The following is a 22,403-nucleotide window of genomic DNA, read 5'->3' on the forward strand; positions in this document are numbered from 1 at the left end:
GGCAATTTGACTCCCCGCACCTTCCCTCCTCCCCCACCTTCAAATGGCCAAATTACCTTCTGTTCCATTATGATGCTTTGGGGTTTCAGTTCAATTCCATCTGGAACTCTTGTCCTTGAGAAATCTGCCATTCCATTACTTAGCAGTTGCCTAGTAACAAACTCCAATTAATGAGCAGACCAAAGCCAGGTGAAAACAAAACACACACATTCTGAAATAAACTAACGTCGCTGAATTAATAGTAGCTAGTACACTTGGATATTTTTGCATGGGAGCAAGTTGATTAGCTTGCATACAAATCTACATAGACTTTATGCTGAAACTGGTACTAAGGACGACTTGCAACAGGACACCCCTCTACCACCCAGATACCAAGCGATTGCTTTATACTTTCCCCATTGACTCCAATATAATTTTTTCAGACACCACTTCAATTTGGTCCATGGAGTAGTCACTTCAGACAGGCTTGACTATGTACTTTGCCCACTCCCCTGCCCCTCGAAGAAAGTATCTCCCACACTAGTGAATTTTTTTCCAAAGGCTGCAATTATTATTAAATAAATAGGAAACAACCATAAAGAAACAAAGGTGGAAAATGTGTATTTGTACAGCAAAGCTGGCCATGGCCAACCATCCTCATCATATGCTACCCGTTCATTCAACTGCAGTTTACTGACCTAAAAGCCAGAGAGAGGGTCCCTAGCAGTTATGAAACCTTCCATCCTGGCTAGGCCTAGACGCAAGGCCTGGATGACAAGCCTTAAACCTGTGCTCCATACACAGCAGTCACTGAGCCTATCCCTGCAAGTCTCTACTAGTGGATGTTAATGTCCCATGGCAACAATTAACCCTAAATACCAAATGATAATCTGGGAATTTTTAACCACCTCCGTCCCCTCAATTTTGGCCCAGGAAGAACCACACGAGGCCCTGAGGAGTAGCAGCAATGCTAATCACAAAAAGGTATGCAAATGCTGGCTGAGTTTGTCCCAACGGAAAAGAAAATGGCAACATATTAGAAAAAATATGCATACCATGTCCATGTATTAAACCCTATAAGCCACCCAACTCCTCCCTCAGCACATTCGTAGGGTGGGAAATAATTGCTACAGCCGCAGGAACTGGCCCCACACCTTCCCCAGCAGCATCCTGCAGAGGGAAAGGTTAGCGCCACCCTCCATGCCAATCAGATGTCCCTTTATGGCCTCCGGGGCAGCCAATCACCTGGCCAGACTCCAAGTTAGCCTGGGATTGGATGAGAAGGGCAAGGTGCCTTGGGCATCTTCTTCAGGTGACCCTCAGCAACAATTTCCCAGCCATCATTGTGCTGGAAGGAAAGGGAGGCGCGTGGGCTGAGGTGGAGATGATGACAGCAATGATGACACTCTGCTCTAACGAGAGTCAAGCTGTGCAATTGTTCTTAATACAATGGGAACGGAAGAGCACAACGGGCATAGGGTTCCTCCTATCGAGTGCAGACAGAATCCATGAGCCTGATCGGGCTTCCCCTGAGGCACATGGGAGCTTTCATTATCTTCAGTGCTGGCACAGCATAGGGGAGTTTCAAAGCACTTACAAAAGTCCATAAACTATTGTCATTAACACTTTATACACGAGGAAACGGAAGCATAGAAAGGCATGAGTGACATGCCCAAGGTCACATAGTGAGTTAGTGGCAGGCATGGCAACAGACCCCAAATCTCCTGACTCCTGGACTTCTGCTCACTCCTGACAAACGAAGCTATGTTCTGAGGGCCAGATCCTCAGCAAGACAGTTGTCGAATTTACACCACTGGAGGATTGAACTTGTATTTTATGTGTGATTTATGCAAGTGTCTCTCATTATTATGCTTCATTGAGGTTTATTTTTATTTTCTGCTCCCCCCCCCAATTTTCTATTCATTGATTCTAGAGCCTGCTGTGAAAAACTCTATTGTGCTACTGGGGCTGTATCACAATTGGTAGGAGTTGTTGTATGTAAGCAAAGGCAATAACAGTGGAGCCAGTGCAGTGCAAGAGACTATTGTTTTCAGAGGAACAGAGCATGAAGAAGAGCAATGATTTGCTTCTGCAGAAGGGATTAAATTAAACAATTGTAAATCTAATAACACTGGAAGGAAGCATGACCTGACAGAGGAGGGATCGCTGAACTGCTCTTATGGGGAAGGTGAGTGGGACTTGCCCTGAAGGAAAGCTGAAATCCACTTTTATTAACTGTGACCAAAGAGAGCCATACAAATCCAGGGGTCGGCAAGTACGAATTGTGTGTGTAAATTCAGAGCTGAGATGTGAGACTGATCTATAAAAATGAGCCACAAGAAATCCCCTCATTTAGGAGGAAGTGGAGTTATTTGAACACTGTGAAGTCTCCCAGGAGATGAATTCTCACTGGAGTGGCATTAATATGCATAAATGCAGTACACATGCACATACACTGCACAGGCATATAGATAGTTTACCACATGCAGACCACATGCATGAAAGTCCTTTAGTAAAAGAACAGGGGAAATTCTGACTTATCTGGCACATAAGCAGAGCAGCAAATAGTGAACAGCCCATGGCGAAAGATAGCTGCCCCTGTCCTGGTTCCCCTGAAAACATGCCCAGGGATTGCTCCTCACACCCTCCACAGCAGCAGCAGTGAATGGGGTTTGGCCAAGGGGACAAGACACTTTCTTCCCATATGAGGGTGACCAGACATCCCGTCTCCCGCCCTCCTACCCCCCATCAGTACTCGCAGCTCCTGCTGCTGGCCAGATCCCTGCTCGCAAACCACCCGCCACTCACCGGCAGTGAGTGGGGAGGAGCGGGGTCCAGTGGCTGACAACGTGGGTGGGTGTGCAAGGCCGGTGGCTGAGCGAAGCTGCAGCGTGTGGGGCCAGGCCGCTCCCCCAGCTGAGCCGTCAGCCCAGCCCCCCGCTGCGTGCTGGCTCTTGGCCAGCAGGGCCCCACCCCCAGTCCCGTTTCTGGCCGGCGCTGGCTGCGCGCTGCGAGCTGTGGTGGCAGGTGAGTGTGGGCAGGTGCCAGGCGGCAGCCGGTTATGTGTCACCTCTGCTGCCCACCAATCTGCACTTTACGTGCTCCCCCTCTCGCTGTCCTCTCCCTGCTTTGCCCCTTCTTCCCCCACCAGCCCCACTGTTCCTCCATATCCCCCCCCGGCGGGGCACGTCCCGCTCCCAGCGCTGTGCGGAGAACCAGCCCCAGGTCAGAGCGCTCAGCTCACCAGCAGCCTGGCTGGCCGGCTCCTTCCTTCCCCCACTGCCTCTGGCTGGGCTGGTGCCCTGGGGAAGCCCAAGACCCTCCAGCCCAGGCGCTGGCCAGGCGGAGCTGAGCCTTGCGTGTGCCAAAGCCCCGCACAGCGCTGGCCCGGGGAAGCCTCTCTGCCCCTCAGCTCAGCTCTGGAGTGTGTGTGTGGGGGGAAGCCATTTCTAGCCTGTTCGCACCCCCACCCTGCATCCACTTCACCGGCCCCCCCACCACCCTGGGCCCTGCCCGCAGGGAGTGCAGGGCTGCACCCTCCCCCTGTAGTCAGGTTCCCTGGGCCCTGGTGCACAAATGCCTCCTTAGGGCTTAACCCCTTCCTGCCTGCGCTGTAGCTGGAGGCGGCGGCGTTATGTCGGTGGCCAGCAGTAGCCTGGAGGTGTTAGCTGCGTTTTAACAAATTAGTAACAAAAGTAAAAAGCTAACCTTGTGTGAATCATATCATCATCATCGCTGCTGAGCAGTTCATCACTGGATGACGAATATTCCGCTACTGTGGCACCGTCTTTCCCTTTGGCGAAGAAGGCTGGACTCTGAATAAAGAAAACCCGATTGCATTTTCCCATTTGAGAATCCACTGCAAAACCACAGGAGCACGCAGCCATCTTATTCCATTTCTAGTTTATAAATAGTTACTGCAACTTTTAACTAAAACTCTTTATTAGGCAGATAACACTTCTGCACCACCCAACACTGGAGCTAGGTAGTACACAAAGAATAATAAGCTAAATCAAAATGACTGAATTACTCTAGTAACGGCGTGTGGTTAATTTTAACCAAGCTGTTAATTTTAGGCTCAAACATCTAACCACAATTTAGCAGGGTGAATGTTCACTAGTAGCATAAGCACCTTTCATCCAATCTTGGCTCTTTAAAAATGTTACTTTTGAATTTTGGGGCCAAGGTTAGGTTTAATCTCAATGATATTTAAGGGACGGGCTTTAATATCTGGGTAGAAAATGCTTGTATGGAGAGGTATTATGCACAGGAAAAACAAACCTCTCACTTTCACTTTATATGCACATTCCCCCAGGCTGTTTGGGGAGAGATTGTGCTTCAAAGAGCCTCGGACCAGCTGCCTACTTGGGCCAGTGGGTAAATGCCATAATTTAGCCCCAAACTGGAGCCCTTCGCCTCCACTGAGTCTGCTGAAGTGGACACATAGTGCTAATTGTGATGGTGGTTTTGATCACGTGGATACAAGTCTACTGGGAAATGAAGTGAGACCATCATTTATCTGCCAACGATACTTCTATGGCAGCTATTACTGCAGTACCTGAGCACCACACAATCTCTAATGTAGGGAAGTGCTACTATCCCACATCGTAAGGATGGGAAGCTGAGACACAGAGTGACTGTGACACTTGCCCAAGGTCACACAAGGATGCAAACCTGGTTCTCTGATGTCCAAGGCTTTTCCCCTAAGCACTGGACCATTCTTCCTCTCCTCCAAACCTGTCTTACCCAGGCCACCGAACAGCTAGCTGACGTTAAGAACTCTAGGCTGCTACAGTTTTGCTCTGGATTTGACCCGATCCCTGGCTCTGCATTCCTCCAAGCCATCTAGGGCCTTCCCTGTAACTTTTAAAATACCAAACATTCCACATCTGATCTCTTGCTCAGGGCATGTTAGCTCCAGTTAACTGAACCGATGGACAAACACCCAATTTTACAAGGCTGAACTAATAAAAAAAAAAAAAGCAAGAAACAGAGGTCACACTTTATATTAAAGGGATGTTTATACACAGCTCCTGAAGGGTTAATACATTATTAAGCGTGTTACAGCTATGACTGGTAGGTGATCGGAAGGTTGCAAGGACAGCAGTAGATTGTGCTACAGTGGGTCATACGCTCTGCCTATGAGCAGCCTGTTGACTCGTTGGACTCTATAACAATTGGTTAACCATTAATTAAAACGTCAATTAAACATTGATACTGTTTATAAATGTACCCTTACTAGAAAGTGTGACCCAAACCAAAACAGTGTTGGCAGTAAAAGAACCTACTGAAAACTGGGCAGGGTGAGGAGCATTTGCAGACTTCTTGCACTGCTGCGGGTGGTTCTGGGACAGGAGGCTCTCTGCCTTGGACGATCCTGGATTCCCCAAAAGGAGAGTTGTAGAGAGAAGCATTAAACACATGGCACATACAACACATACACCGGACAATCTTTCAATACGTGCATAGGCCTCCTCTGCTCGCATTGTATCGTTTTCTCTTTTATGGAAAGGGGATGCCTTCCTTTGATTGTTCAGGGTGACCTCCCGCAGCCCTGCATGGCTATGGAAGTCCCACCAAACACAGCTAATACTGATGCATTTCTGCCGCTTGGGGTTAGGCCGGCAGAGTGGAAGCCAATTGGCTCACACAAGTGCCGTATACCATGGAAAAGCAGCAGCTCTGTGAACGAAAAGAGTGGGGAAAGTGGCCATTCTAGGGTTGAGGCCAACAGGTTGGCATAACCCTCTTAAACACCAGTGATTGCTCAGCGCATTCCACAGGAGTGGGTGCCACCCAGCTGTGCTCCACTGATTGCAGGCCAAAGCAGAGGATGGAAACCCTGAGCCCCAAACCCCACGTGCACGTTTTCCTGAGCACTTTAAATTATGGTTGAGCAGAAACAGCATAGAGGGACCAATCCTGTAAACTAGCATCGGATAAATATTCCCTACTCATGTGAACAGTTCCACTAACATCAAAGGCTCTGCTCTCATGAGTAAGGGGGAGTCAAGCCCCACATTTTTTTTAGAGTATCTTATGATATTTTGCCACTGTCCAAAATTCAGAGCTCTCATCTCTCTCTGAATTCAGTCCCCTGTGCAAGCCAAGGTATGTTCACACTGAAAGCGCAGGTGCGACTGTCGCATGGGTAGGCACACCTGTGCTAGATTGCCCCTCGCTAGCACGGGTAATCATAGCGGTGTGGTGGCACAGGCTTCCGCACGGGCTAGCATCCAACTACAAACCTGCTGGGGAGGCTGGGTACGCCTCAGGCACCTAGCCTGCCCTGAAGCCTGTGCCACCACGTCTTCCGTCCAAGCTCGATTAAAGCTGGCGTGGGTACGCCTCCCTGTGCTCCAATCACACCTTCACTTGCAGGGTAGACATAGCCGTAGAAGTCAGAGTTAGGGTGTGTAAAATTGCACTGCAGAGGAGAATTCCCCCTCCTTGGCTGGTGCAGGAAGAGCCCCCCTTGGAAAGTCACTGTTCAAGTCTTGCTTCTCTTTATTCTTTGGCAGTAATAAGCCGTGTCAGCACTTCTCCTGGCATAGATTGCTGGTTTAGCTGTGCTGTGTAACACATTGTGTATGTGTGTGTGCGGGGGGGGGGGGGGGGGGGAAATAGCCAAGGCTCCGCCCTTTCCCCAAGCAGCTACATAGGTAGGGCAGAATTGTCCAGGATCGCTGCTGTCCTTCTCCACATATGGTCTAATGATGCAATTGGCCCATGAAAGGAAGTACGTAGGCACCTTATTACCCCTTACTCCTCTGCACTGGCATGCAAGGCAGCTCACAACCCAGCTCGTTGCTTAGTAAGTTACTACATGACCTGTCCCATTGCTATCAGCGGGACGACTTACAGAGCAAGGAGCAAGGATGGCTGAATCTGGCCCCTACAGATTAGGACTCAATAATCCAGGCAGTTATTTGTGTATTTACATAATTTTATTACAATCACTATATGGATTTAAGCTTTTTCTAAATCGGTTTTGATTCAGAACTCATTACTAGTCACTGAGTGTTTAAAGCAACGAGGCTGCTATATTAGTTTAAATGTATTTATAGCCCTTAAACATCTAATTCACTGTTCCTTTGGATCTGAGAAAATAAAACTTTTTCCTGAATACCACATATCTAGCTGTCATTCAATTACACTTAAGAACCCAAGGAGACAGTTTAAACCACTGGGGAGCTTTTCTATTCTTTCCAGGGCTGGTGAGGTTTTCATTTCCCCTTACCAGAATAGCACAGGCATTACATATCAGACAGAGACGGTAAAGCGGAATTGGCATAGACTATCAGAGTTGGAAGGGACCTCAGGAGGTCATCTAGTCCAACCCCCTGCTCAAAGCAGGACCAATTCCCAACTAAATCATCCCAGCCAGGGCTTTGTCACGCCTGACCTTAAAAACCTCTAAGGAAGGAGATTCCACCACCTCCCTAGGTAACCCATTCCAGTGCTTCACCACCCTCCTAGTGAAAAAGTTTTTCCTAACAGCCAGCCTAAACCTCCCCCACTGCAACTTGAGACCATTACTCCTTGTTCTGTCATCTGCTACCACTGAGAACAGTCTGCTGCATGATTGCTTATTGCTAAACTATTACTTAAACGTAAAATGACATAAAAGCAAAAGAAAAACAAGGTTGAATCGTTTGAAAGCGTGGTTTGGATTTTTCCTGAAGCAAAGTTTCCTATATCTTATGACTCTTTAAAGCAGTTTGCTTGAATGTGTGACTGCAATAAATATGCAATTCGGCCTTCCTTTGTCAAGTGTTTGTAAATGAACACGAACATCACTTTAAAAATATTTTTTTCTTTAAATTCCATATTATGATGAAATGTATTTCTAAGACCATGGTATCAGCCGTAAAAGCGATGGAAACACCACCGATTTCCCACTGCCTTAGTAGTCATTTACATGGAGCAAAGTGGGTATCACATGCTACCATTTTGCAGAGAGCTACACAGCAGTGGTCAGCTAAGCTTAATATATGTAACCGGTACATATATTATAAGAATTATAATATCCTGGGACCAACCCGCCTACAACAACACATGAAATTATAATACATTTAGGAGTAACTAGAGAGGAATACAGCGTCTACTTCCCCTTCAGTGCCACCGCTGGTGCTTCAAGCCACATATTTAAGAGGAACCTGAGTTCGTACTGCCACGCATTTGCACGAACTAGCATACCCCAAGTGAGCTGTGCAGGTCTTCATTCACAAATAGTGATACAAAGCTTAGAACCCACCACACATTTTGGTTACTCTACATGTGGTTGTCTCCATCTAATAATTTGCTTTCGGCCCTCTTTAAAAGTTTCACTATAGTTTTCAATAAATTATAATCTACCAAAGGAATGTTTCTTAAGATGCTGAATGGGGAATCTCATGTCTTCCCCAGCCAAAACAATAATGGAGTGCAGAAATGTTAATGCCTAACAGCTGCTCAACTGTATCATCTCATTAGCTCACGATCAAATAAAGCAGTAAAGGTCAGGAAGAAAAACTCCGGTGAGTTACCCTTAGTATAGCGTTAGGCCAATGTACCCATAACACCAGATCCACCGACTTTCAACAGTACTAGTGAATAAAAAGACATTGATTTTGTTTTTCATCTCCTAATTGAGACAGTTTATGACATTTTCCATCTGGGAACACGCTCACAGTCAGTTTTGCACTCAAAAAAGGAACTGTTTCTATTTTAACTCCGTGCTTGCAACACAGACCATACAATCCAGATCATGTCACTAAAAGCCATGCAGTGAACAAAAATCTACATTTGTATGCAAGATTTTGACATCTTGGACTCAATCTGTACCAGATTTCGTTACACATTTTGATTGATAAATCATTGACCTAAGAATCACCTGAGGTTGATCTTTTGCTGAGATGAGATCCCATCTCCCATTGCCTGCTGCCAGAAGAGCTGCTGCTGCTGCTGCTTAGTTTCAAAGCATGTCCCCCCGGGGATGGCTGCTGCACGTTACTAAACACAGAGACAAAAATCATATCAGAATATTTTGCATTTCTGTTCCTGGGCCTCAGTACAGATGTTACTGAATCAGCCTCAGAACACCCCCCGGGAGGTAGGTAGGTATTATTACCTCCATTTGCAAACAGAGAACTGAATACACAGGAAGATAAAGGGACTTGCCTAGGGTCAAAATGAAGACTGTGGAATTCCTGACTCCAAACACTGTGATTTAACTACTAGCCCATGTCTCCTTTTTGCATTGCAGCCTATAATTCTTAAAGAGAGCACAGGTAGTAATGAAGCAATTGGCAGAAACACCACAAGGCACGGCTAAATTGCATATATGCAGAGTCAGAGACAGAAACTAGGAGCATCAGTGCTAAAACCCACCAACCTCTACCCCCTTCCCACAGTGTGACACACACAGGTCTAGAAGAGGGGCTCATCCTCCCTGATTGAACTAACCTCGTTATCTCCAGACTGATTCTGGCCTGCATATTTATACCTGCCTTTGGAAATTTCCAATACATGCGTCTGACGAAGTGGGTATTCACCTACGAAAGCTTATGCTCCTATACATATGTTAGTCTATAAGGTGCCACAGGACTCTTTGTTGCTTTTTACACATAGGTCTGATTCTCCATTAGCCTGCTCCCATGCAGTCATTTACACCAGTGGGTGTTAGCAAAGCTGCATTGAAGGGTTTTACACCCACTTTTGCACTGGTGTGAATGATGGCACCACATGCAGGGCAATGGAGAGTCAGGCCCTCTGAGTTGTATTCATTGTGCTCAAACTACTGGATCAAATGAGAGTACTCACAGCATTCGGCATCATGCCCTGCATACGAATTGGCAGGATCAGGCCCTTACATATTATCAGTGCAGTTAGGGACTGATAATATGATGAGATTAAAATTATGCTGATGCAAAAAGAGAAGCAGAGCCACAAGCGGGTTTTATCTGTGTTCAAAATCACACATGTAAACTGTTCAGAGGAGAAATGTGAGCAGGTTTAGAAGCTTCTTTAAGGTTCAAGGTCAGAAAATTTGGCTGGGTACTTTGTGGGTAAGTTGGCTCAAATGAGGGAATAATTGTAACGGCCATTAAATGACGTATGAACCGATGTTGACAGTGGAGTTCCTGAAGTTATGGCTTTGATTTTAATGAGCTGGCTTCAGTTTTCCTGTTGATAATAAATCAACATTAGTTTAAGCACAAAACACAGAGGAGCTTACCTTGAAGGACATTTCTGATGACCAAGATGATCCCTGCTGTAAAATTTAGAGGTTGTTCTTTCTGGAACCTTAAAGATTTAACCAAATGTTTCAGTTCACTACACTGATCTCATATACTCAGTTAATAATCCCAATGTATGCCCTGCATAAATACAAGACAGACTAAAACACAGAGAAGAAAAATGCTCCATTGGGACATTCCGGGAATAGGTCTTTTTATTGGAAACCACATTATGGTTGGGTCAGTTTTTGTAATGAATGGGGGAAATACAGTTCTGGACACATAAATGTTGTTTCTGTCCAGGGGCAACCAGCCTACAGGGTGAATGACCTTAAATTGCTACAAAAAACACACCCACCCAGGGGCAGTAGAACATATATATGCAAATACCCAGCACTTGTACATAGGGGTTTTGGCTAAAAAAGGAACAAAAAATCCTTTTAATTATGGGAACTAATAATCTAGCTCTTCAGTGTAACTAGATTCTTCAAAGCCGGGGCGGGAGGTTGAGGGGGCAGGGAGGAAGTTGGTCTTGCTAAGTGTCTATACATATATTACATGTACTGACATACATAGCACTCACTCAGTTAGACCAGATATTATGATATTTACCCAAATCCATGTTTTTACATTATCCTTTCCAGATTAGCAAGATCTCTTCAGCCCCATAACCAATTTTGAACTCCTGGGCGATTTTACTAATATCCTATCAGTCTATTCTAACCCAGTAAAAAGAAGGAAGTGGCAGAATTACAGGGTGAAATCCTGGCTTCACTGAAGTCAATGGGAGTTTTGCCAAGATTTTACACATACCCCCTTCATCAGTGTGTTGGGTTTAATCTGCAATAGCCATTCCTAGCAACTGTAGATTAAGAAACAGATAGTGAGATGGGGGAAAAAACCCCAGCAGGAGTCAGATCTGCATCAAGGGGAGAATTAATCTGTCATGTGACCATCAGTGTGGTATCAAGGCACATGTGTAAATTCTGGGCGTGTGTATGGGGGTAAAGGGCCTTATTCAATACTTAATGAAGCAAGTCAATGGAATGAATCCCACTGACTTCAGTGGAGCTGAATTAGGCACTACTAATGTCCAGCTGGAACATACACCCCTTCAGTTTCCAGTACCTTTGGAGGCTGCTCTTCATTTTGACAAATGCTCCAGAATACATCATCCTGTCCCGGGCTCACTGGTGTTATCACCATGTCTGACAATGAACTGCTGTGGTATACGTCTCTACTGGTCCGGAGGTTTTCACTCTTCAAACAAATGAAGTTTATGTCAAACGCGATCCCCCAGCCAGTAGAATCACTCTACAAACACTACCACCATTGGTCTAGCCAGGTATTTGGCAAAGCAGAAATATTGCATTAAATAAGGACCATTGGCACATGAATACAGTCTTATTTATCTTCACCATTGTAAAGGAAGTTATTTTTTTTCAGGATGTGGTGTACCAAGATTTCATGATAATGGGTACCATAAAATATATTGCCAGTAAAAATTTCTTATATTTCGCATTCATCCTCAAAAAACAAAACAAAACAAAATATAAAAGCTAGTATTTCTTTAGTAGTACATGGCCAACTGCTTAACTGGATGGTATAAAACATATGGTGCAAATCAAACAGATTTTGAAAAGAATAGTTCATGCAAGAATTAATTTCAAGTATGCATGTTGCATATAAAGCAATCAAATACTCCTATTTTCAGAGTTAAGTATTGCAAACGTGTTTCCCAAAATGTAACTAACAGTTTTTTCCCCAAGAGCTGTACAAATTATAGATGAGACCAAGCCATGAATCTGATTTGGAACAAAAATTTCACCAAAGCTCAGGGAGAATCAAATCAAGGGGTGCCAATTTAGGCACCCTGATAAAAGCAGGTTGTTGTATTTGACCAGCAGCTGGCCTGAACTGGCAAGAAAATATTCTCGCCCATGCCCTTCATTCCCAATCGAAGAACGTTTAAAAACTTTAAAACTCAAACTTTCAAAAGAACCAAATACTCAGCATTTGTTACTTAGGGTTTCTGCCTAAGAAAAAAAAATCCCTTTGAGTTCTATAAAAACAATTAATCGAGCTCCACAGTGAAACTAGACTCATCCAGGGAGTGACAGAAGCCAAAAAGTCTACTGTGATAATTGTCTCTGAAAAGAGCAAGCTTCTTGGATTCAAGAAAAGAATAAGGGAGAATATCTGGCAATGATGTCACGTGAGCTGGGTCCATCCAGAGGAATTTCTATGTAGCAATCCATTTGGCGTTGCTAGTAATATCAGAGAGATGCCTGCAGCTATAATCTCTCATGCTGTTATCCTGTCAGATCTCACATGCTAAGCATGGCAGGAGCTCTTCAGAGAACATCTAGGTACTGCAGGAAGTGCTATTAGTTATTCATTAGTTGACATTCTTTCCTCTGATTCAGGTTTGAAGCAATGCCCAAGCATGCTAACATCTTGCTGCCTCCTTTCAAGGTACCTCCTTTCAAAAGCACCATAAAACAAGGATCACTTCCAGTCCTTAAAGATACCATTGCAATTTTTTTTTATAAGAATAACGGTACTAAACCTGTATCCTAACCAAATTACATGTTGCCTCTTAAAATCCCACAGTGAATTCAGTGGGGACTTCTTGTCCCAAATTGCTACAGTGTGTTGCCATGTTCAGTTAAACAGCTGCTGTGGTTCATTCCAGATGAGTGAAGTTGAGTGATGAGTGAAGTTTCTTTACACATTTTTTCTATACAATACCTCATAGTGGTATTTTACTGACTAATTAATTGAAGTCTATACAAAATTTTAAAATGCTCAGTAGAAAGATACTATAAACAGAGGTGATTATAATTTACTTAATATTTCATTAATTTTCAAGGACCAATACTGTAATTTATATAAAAAAATACAAGTAAAACAAATAACTAGGAACTAGGCACAGAATTTCTGTAACATAATGTATTATGGATTCTGAAGTCTTTATAACCCAACCTGGACGGATTACTTTATGGGAACAATAGGTCCTCATTAAGATTCCTTAACAAATATTGAAAGGAACAAAGTATAAAAGGAAAGTAAGCAAATCCCAGTTTATACTTTCCAGGCTTGGATAGGAAAACCAGATGCAGGACACAGTTTTATCTATTTCATCTGCTTAGAGATTCAAGATGCTTTATCTCAGTTTTGAGGGGATAAGTTAGGCTGACTCTCTGTAGAGTAAATAGCCTTATCAGCAGTTAGAACATCTAATGATCTATTTTTCCAGCTTGTGTCTTTTCATTTTGACCAAAATAACTTTTTTGCCCACCATGATTGCCACTAATAATAGTTTTTATTTAACCAGAATTATTTGTGGCTACAAGTTGTTCCCTAAACTGGTGTAACCTGGGGATAGGTATGGGTTTTATAACCAGTATGTTATCAATACACAGGAACATTTTTCTCTATCTTCTCCTAGGCCCTGATGCAACAAAATACTCAAGTATGTGCCTAAGTTTAAGCATGCGAGCAGTTCTGTTGACGTCAAGGGGACTACTCCTGTGCTTAAAATTAGGCACATGCCTAACTGCTTTGCTGAATCAGGGCCTCAGTGACTGGAGAAATCCAACCCAAATCCAATGTGCTCTAAGGGTGAAATCTACTCCTGTGCAGATAGCCAGCCCAAGGCTAACATAGCATTCAGGTCCCACTTATGAACAATGAGTGAAACTCTGGCCCCTCTGAAGTCTCAGGGAGTTTTGCCACTGACTTCTATGGAGCCAGAATTACACCTTATAAATCAAAAGCAGTGGAACCCTGGGGTATTGGTGATAACTCGGAATCCATCATCCTGTGACATCTTCTGCAAACCAGAACCTAACAGAGCTTAAGTAGGACTGGTCCTGGCTCTGTGTACAACGGCGGATGTCACACTAAGCCCTATAGCATCTCCTTGTGTTTGTCTGAACGAATCGTTTCTACAGGGAAAAGCTCCGTTGATGATTTTGAATTAAACAGAGCTCAATCTCCTACTATTTTTATTATAAGCAAAAGTGAGGGCATCTCATCCACTCCTAACCCCTGAGGTTTCCCTGTGGGGTTCAGAAAGAGGCACTGGGACCAAAGAATGGATCCTAACTGAGTTGAGGTAATGGGCTCTTTGCTGCATGTGAATTATGACAGAAGAGGACATAATGCTCAGCAGTAAGGCCATGCTTGTTTGAAAAAGATTCCAGATGGGGAGTACAAGACACACTGGATTGCTTTGTGAGGACAGCCCTATTAACATTTTGGCGTGCATCCAGAGGCGTTCCTGGATACTATCCACAAGTTGTCATAGGATGGCATAAAGAAGGGGATTTTTTTAAATTACTGGTATCTTTGTTGCAGAGCTTGGATCAATTCATGATTTAACGCACAGCTGATTATTTTAATATAGCCAGCTTTCTGGTTCTAATTTGGCAAAAAAGTAGGACATTAATAGTGTTCTATAAATTTTAATATATATAACTGAGAAAATATGTCCAACAAATCCTTACAGGTGAACCACAAAGCCAATGAAAACTGTGTTAATCACAGATTTGTGCACTAATTTTTTCCATTAACCCGGCTGTGGGAAACAGCGAGAGGGGAAATACGTGATTTTTTAAAAATAAGTCTCAGGCACCACGTTATTCTGAAGATAACCCAGAATGCATCACAGGTAACCATGGGACTTGATTCACCACAGCTTTGCACCTTATCATATGCAAAGCAAGTGAAGAGTGGGTGGAAAATGTAACCATTAGGATCTGGTAACGTTTTGCACCCACACTGCATGGGTGTAGAGGACTACACAAGGTGCAAGGCACTTCCAAATTGGGCTCGCCACGTCTTAGTGGCTGTGGTGAGATTTCTTTTTTAATCATTCGAATATAGGTTCGGCAAACCATTAATTGTCACTTGATCTCACAGAGTCTGAACTATGACAACATACAGCCCCTACTCTGACTTTTCAAAGCCTGGATAGTGGTACTTCAACACACACATCTGGGATTCATTCAGTTTTCATATTAGTTTTACAGTTTACTTTTAAGTCAATGTTATTATATTTTGAGAAACAAATGAACTTTACCGCTCTATACTTCGTTTTACCAGTCTATGTCTCTGAGTTGTATGCTGCAAATGACTGACTGGTCTCTGAGCCATCTTGTACCAGAAGCACACATGGCAAGAAGGCATTGGTTCATTCCACCTTGCCCCAAAATGCTAAGTTACAGTCAGAGCCGGCTCTACAGTTTTCGCCGCCCCAAGCAGCGCACCGAATTGCCGCCGTGGGCGGCAGGCCCGTTTCCGCGGCGGCGGCAATTCAGTGGCAGCTTCTATGTTTAGCTGAAGCCGCCGCGGACAGCTAAACATAGAAGCTGCCGCCGAATTGCCGCCACCGCGGAAACGCGCCTGCCGCCCTAAGGGCACACGGACTGCCCCCGCCTCCCACGGCGGCAATTCGGCGCGCTGCTTGGGGGCAAAACAACAGGGACTGCCGCTCCTTGCAGATTGCCGCCCCAAGCATAGTTGGTTCAGGCTTTTTGTGACACATGTAAGAGTGACATCAGGGACTCTGTGCAGTCAAGCATCAACATATCTGAAATTAGCTGTTATCTAGCCCTAATCTGCAATGTAGCCCTAATCTGCATACAATCCCATTTATAATTCATCAGGAAAGGATGGTATCAACAAATTCTGAGGGCTAGATTGTCACAGTCCTTAGTCAGCTATGCCAGAGGGTCAGAGGGAGGAAGGCCTCTTTTACCTTCTCTGCTGAGACTGCAGTTGACTTAAGTGAGGCCACGATTTCACCCCATGTTTTACATACTGCATATGGAATAATGATACTTTACCTGTGCTAGCACTGCTCTTTGCAAAGCTGGGGTGCAAGGACTAGAACTACTGCCAGAACCTAGTCTAGTATGTGGTGTGGCTTCATGTCCAAGAACTGCTGCCCAGTTGAGATGAGTCTGCAGCCCATCATTTTTCTTCTTTCTGTCCTCGGCCTGAAAACGAGAAATAAAATCACACACATTGCAGATAACAGCCTCAGTCTCCCCATCAGATCCTTGTGGGTGCACTCTGATGTCTGTGCAGAGCCACTTTGATGGGACTCCGTATGGGTGTAAGATCTGCCCATGTAGATCCAAGTGAGGGATCAATACCTAGACATTCTCCTTAATTTGAACCTCGCCTTTTGCATGAAGCTTCCAATCTGCAGTAAAACTCACTGCAGCATGATACTGCCAAGTAAAAAAGTCTCATCTGTGAGGTGCTTGGATTGCAATTTGTTTTCATGCCACCCAATGTATTATTAGTTGAGATCCCATAGGAGGAGGGGGACCTTTCCTTATGTCATTCAACAGGATTTAAAATCTACATTGAATTTCCTCCTCCCTCTTTTTTTTTTTTTTGGCAGTGTGTGGTCTGCTGCACCCGTTCCTTCTGCTCCTGGTGTACAGTCACCTGACCCAATAAAGCAGACATTACTACAGGTGGTTTTCTGCATTAAAATACGTTATAGCATTTTATATTGTTTGGAATGTTAACCACACCACGTAAATTGGCAGATGAAAATGCCCTAAACTGTACAAAGCTCCTTTCATTTCCAAAGGCCCTGCTCACTACAAAATTGCTCTCCCCCAGTTTTGACCCTACAGCTCTTTCTGGTTTTACTTAACAGGACGAATTCCAGTTCTTTAGTGTAAACCTTTCGCCGTTCCTCTGATTTAGAAGGATAGGAACAGTTTTACAGAGCTACCCAGAGATTAATGCTAAATCATTCCTAGCTATCGGTGTCTAGATATTTTATTTTATTAGGTAGGGTTTTTTTAATGCACCTATTGCTGTATCTGGTGCTTATGCCTATGTTAGGAAGGGCATTAACACTGTTGGGAGCATATTCTAGGAACCTGCTGATGACTGGTGATGGAGAACGATTCCCACTAGTCTTACAGATCTGTATTGGAAAAAGGACTTCATTAAAACAAACAAACTTCCAAAGTATACCAAGAACTTTGGGTGAAATTCTGGCCCCACTGATGTCAATGGCATCACTCCCATTGACTGCAGTGGGGCTAGGTTTTCATCCTTTGTATCCTCTATCAATAAAAGACAAGTCCCCTCCCCACCCCCCAGTCACTAGCAAGTCCCCTCCCCACCCCCAGTCACTAGCAAGAACACTGCTGATAAGCATACTTTGCTCCAGTATCTAAACGAGTGAACTCTGACGTTATCAGTGTATGAGCTTTAGATTAAGAGATCTGCAGATGTTCACAAGGTGGAATTTCCTCTGTTGCTGATAAATTAAATGAACTATTTTGCTAGAATTTTGAAATGATACACGTTAATACTGCAATAAAACCCAAGCAATGATATGAAATCAGTTTAGGGTAACAAAAGACCTAAGCATCTTATTACAGTAGCTGTTTGTGAAAACAGAAGAATGCATAATTCTGTTTGAAGTGCAACTTAGCTACCAAAAACAAATCTCTCCTGAAAATATTGAAGTACTTTGGACTGTGACAGGTTATTCCCCTTTAAGGTGCCACCTGATGTACTGGGATACCACTGAGCCTGCCTGTTCCACCAGCCTGGGCCTTCTTTACCCTGTCTAGCTGAGCAAGGTTCTTAAGCCTCCTCTAGCACACACACAGGCAGGGCTACACCCAGCTGCAGAATGACATAGACACTGAGATCAGCTCTGGAAAAACCCAGCTTAAGGGACTTGCCTCAGCACTCGGGTGCCCACCTCCCTTGGAGTGCAGAGCCGAAGGTATATTGTCTTGGGCTGTAATTTAGTCACAGCCATTAACTGATTCTAAGCAGTCATCCCTTTTTATTGCTAAGCGAATGAATTCTCAAGAGTAGCTTCCGTGGTCACGAAGAACAATATTTTTTAGTTCGCTCTACTCAGCTGTCGAGCCAGTGAGGCTTGGGCATGAGTGTATATCAACAGTCACTTAACTAAGTCTCATAAAAAAATACTAATGAACCTAACCTAACAAATTAGATTTCTGCAGAAAAAGCTCTGGAAGAGGGAGTAACCTCTGTCAGTATCCACTTTTTTTGTAGTGGATAAGTTAGCAGCTCTTTGGATAATAAAGCAGGAGAAAGATCGATACAACTGATAAGTTCAATGAGACCTACTTTTTAAAGATGGTCAAAACATTTTGCATTTTTTAAAATGATGACAAACAAAAGTTGAACTGAAAAGCAATTGGCTTTTTTCCAAAATTTGACAAAAAATTTTTTTACCACCTCCACTGATTTTTATTTAGCTGGGAAACCCTGCAATTCTTTTCCAACACGTTTTCAGAAAAATAGTGATGTACAAATATGATTAAATAAAATCTATTGTCAAAATAGAATAAATAAATGACTGCGGTGTGGTAGAGTGAACACAAGAGACAATTAGTACTTGTGAAGAAATAGCATATTTATCTGATTCCCCTTATCTTTTTTCTTCAGTGATGCATATTTCCAGATGAGTCCAGCTATGTACAACTGGTAATGTCAGGATTCAATATTTAGCTTAAAATTTAACAGTAATCATATGAACTAAATTCTACAATACATTTTATTCAAGTACAAAGAGGTCATTTATGGAACACATGTCAAAAACAGATGAATATTTGAGTTGACATTTTGCTGTAGGTTTTTCCCTTGGCTATCACAAACAGAAAGTTAAATAGGCTCAACAGAGATGCATTTCTTCACCCACCCCCCAGAAAGTTTAGCAGAAGCACAACATTTTTATTGACTCTTGTAGGTATGTATTTAGTAAATAGCTCGCTTCTCTCTTTGTGGGCCTGACGAGCTGACACAGCCTTGGCTAGGTTTCCAAAACAAACACTGACTTCCAAAAGAGCAAATTCAGATTTCACTAAATTATTTATTTACTTACTTAATGCAATAAACCTCTTGGAGAGAAGAGATTTGTTTTTGGTAGCTAAGTTGCACTTCAAACAGAATTATGCATTCTTCTGTTTTCACAAACAGCTACTGTAATAAGATGCTTAGGTCTTTTGTTACCCTAAACTGATTTCATATCATTGCTTGGGTTTTATTGCAGTATTAACATGTATCATTTCAAAATTCTAGCAAAATAGTTCATTTAATTTATCAGCAACAGAGGAAATTCCACCTTGTGAACATCTGCAGATCTCTTAATCTAAAGCTCATACACTGATAACGTCAGAGTTCACTCGTTTAGATACTGGAGCAAAGTATGCTTATCAGCAGTGTTCTGCTTTCTTTACACACACACACACACACACACACACACACACACACACACACACACACACACACACTTTCACAAAGCCTTTACTGAGATATGTTAGAAGGTGCTTTGCCAGAAATATCACCCATACTGTTCATGCCCCAGACTTTACAAATAGCTTCATGCAGGGCTTGATTCTGCAAGGTTCTAGCAAACTGCTCCCAATCCTGCAAAGCACTTCAGTACATGCTTAACTTTAATCACGTGGTAGTTCCATTGGCTGCTGGATTGAGCCCCTGGCTGGGAAGTTTAAAAAAGAGAAAAGGGGCTAAAAATTATAGGATAATATATATACAATAAGGGAAGCAAAGGAGCTTTGACTCGATGACATGATACAAACATTCAGAAAGATACACATTTAAAGAATCCATTTTGTGGACGAATGCCTTTTTGAATTAGCAAAAAGAACTGATGCACTGTCTAAAGGAAGTCACTGACTACATGGTCATACATTATCCATCAAATCTGAACTAATTAGGTAAAGAGACAAAGTGGTAGAGGGTAATATCTTTTGTTAGGTCCACTTCGGTTGGTGACACAGACAAGATTTTGAGCTACACACAGCTCTTTTTCAGGTCTGGAAGAGCTCTGTGTAGCTCAAAAGCTTGTCTCTCTAACAGAAGCGGGCCCAATAAAAGACATTACCTCACCCACATTGTGTCTCTAATATTCCGGGACCAACACATCTACGACAACACTGCAAATAACTAACTAAAGATCTTTAAGTACAGCGAGTGGCAAAGGATGTCACATTGCTTGTTCGTTGGCAACAGGAATCTAGAGACCCGTGCTTGGGTTTAAATTATAAAGGGAAAAAAAATTGTGAATCTGAACAAGTTTTGTAACCTAAAATCAGTCTCAGAGGTTCACCAAATCTCATACACCACGTTTCATTCATCCCTCGTTGGAAGGCAAAGACATGACAGCGAGAGAAAGTAGATGGGTTACATGCCGTTGCAGAAAGTGGGCAAAACTGGCTGTGTGGAAGGATCTCACTAGTCTCCTCTCCTTCATCAAATCCACTTTCATTTGGAGTAGAAGTAATGGAGACAAAACTTGTACTCTGTGGAGAGGTGGTAGCCAATCAGGCTTCATTGCGATATACAATGCCTGGGAAGATACACACCTTTGGCCAGAATAGGGTTAAGGTTTATCCAAAAGACCAATCAATTCCCTTCCTCTGAGTTACCTGCACATCACAAAATGTAACTGTAACAATCTGTTATGTGAGTACCTCTTTGCTTGGCGGAGGCTGTGATGCTGAACTTGAGCTCTTTGGAAGCTCTTTCTTTTTTTGCTTGTGGTCGTGCTGAAGAGACAGCAGTTGGGTCTGATCTTTGGGAAGAGTCCGATGTAGCTTCTTATTGTGTTGCACTTCTTCCACCTTTTTCTAAAAACAAGCCAATGTTAACATTTTCATTTTTTAAGCATTCCTATTGGAATTCTTAAAGGGGCTTGCGTGAGCTGAATTTCAGTAGGAGTCGGGTACCCAACTCTCTTAGGTCCCCTTGGAAAATGGCTAGAATCCTGGCTCTTGCAAAGTCTGATATAAACCAAAACTTCCTGCATTTGCATTTAAAAGAAGTAGAACCTAAAACAATAACGAAAAAGCTCTCCCGACAGCTCCAAAGTGTCCGCTTAATATTTTTCATTGGTGCCTTTCTAATACTCTTATGACTTTTCCAAAAGCCAGTGGCTTTATTGAAAGTTATAGTTTTGAAGGGTTCCAAGTTTCCAATTCAATATAAGCAATTCACCTGTTAAAACACAGTGAAAACACTGTGGCCAAAATGCTAGACTTGGCGTCTGTTACAAGATCGAGGTGGTGAAAATATTTCCATTTCAACTTCATTTCATGAGGGAGAAAGTGGAGTTGGTTATATTCAGAAGGAAAATAAAGGAGCTGGGGATTTACATTAAAGATGGGCTGATGTTTGTGGGAAGGATATAGGATAACTATATTTTCAATCAGGTCAAAAGTAATTGACTGAGATTATTTTAATTGTATATCATACATCATATAGTTTCTTAGGTATACAAGTTCACTAACTTATTCAGAAAGTGTGTGTGTATGTGTGTGTGTGTGCGTTGGGGGGGGGGCGGTGTTTCCTGGACCTTCTTTTTCGGGAGGACAAGATGAAATAGGAGACAGAAGACATATGCCCCAAGCCCATCTCATGTACATTGTGCTCAGAGGGATCAGATGGATCTGCATTGTATTCCATTTCCATCTTTTGATTGTTTTATGTAATCATCACTTTCTACTTTACTTTCAAGGAACAGAAGAAATATCCCAGATTTGATCTGGCAGTATCCTATTGTATCTATTAAGACTTTAAAATTTTCTGACTTTACTGGGAAATATAATCCAATCTAAATCAACAGGAAATGCGCATAAAGAAAGGGCCAGACTTGCACAGCTCACACAGAAGCCGGAAAGCTGCCATGGTCTTTTATGTAGAGAGGTCCCCAGATATATGCCAGATTTGGCATACACCACCCTCTCTTGGCCTTCCCCAGCATGAAAGATAAGTGGGAGCTGGGGATAAGAGGGTGCTGTGCTCCAGTCATCACAGGTGTGACGGTGTGCTCCATAAGGCTTCATGGGAATATATTATGAATGTATATATGATATAACTGGAATATGTTTGATGCTACATATGCCATGTAACACATCTCTGTAAAAGTTATGATCTACTGAATCTATTAATTCTATTTGTATGCATGTATCATTTTTGTATTCAAAGTTATGAATATTGGCTGGGCACTGGCTTGATTTTTAAGTAGCCTTTGTAAAGCATTTCGTCAGCTTCTTGAGAAAGGAACGTGCAGATTAATCACCCAGTCAAGAAGCACTTAAGGGACAATGAATCTTGGGAGGCTCCAATCCACATAAGAAGTCGACATGAGGATGTTCAAGG

The 22,403-nt window shown here is 43.1% G+C and overlaps 1 protein-coding gene across 1 annotated transcript in view; it reads right to left on the reverse strand.

Moving 5' to 3' along the window:
* NRK (Nik related kinase) overlaps positions 1-22,403 on the reverse strand; it is a 129,456-nt gene that overhangs the window by 35,331 nt on the left and 71,722 nt on the right. The window contains exons 14-21 of the mRNA XM_045030447.1: positions 20,717-20,872; positions 16,052-16,204; positions 11,328-11,459; positions 10,199-10,266; positions 8,855-8,973; positions 5,268-5,356; positions 3,688-3,794; positions 57-150 (exon numbers count right to left, since the gene is read on the reverse strand). Of these exons, the coding sequence (XP_044886382.1) occupies positions 57-150; positions 3,688-3,794; positions 5,268-5,356; positions 8,855-8,973; positions 10,199-10,266; positions 11,328-11,459; positions 16,052-16,204; positions 20,717-20,872 (918 nt within the window). The remainder of the gene's footprint in view (positions 1-56; positions 151-3,687; positions 3,795-5,267; positions 5,357-8,854; positions 8,974-10,198; positions 10,267-11,327; positions 11,460-16,051; positions 16,205-20,716; positions 20,873-22,403) is intronic.

The sequence above is a fragment of the Mauremys mutica genome, chromosome 9, assembly GCF_020497125.1.
Source record: "Mauremys mutica isolate MM-2020 ecotype Southern chromosome 9, ASM2049712v1, whole genome shotgun sequence".
Lineage (NCBI taxonomy): Eukaryota > Metazoa > Chordata > Testudines > Geoemydidae > Mauremys > Mauremys mutica.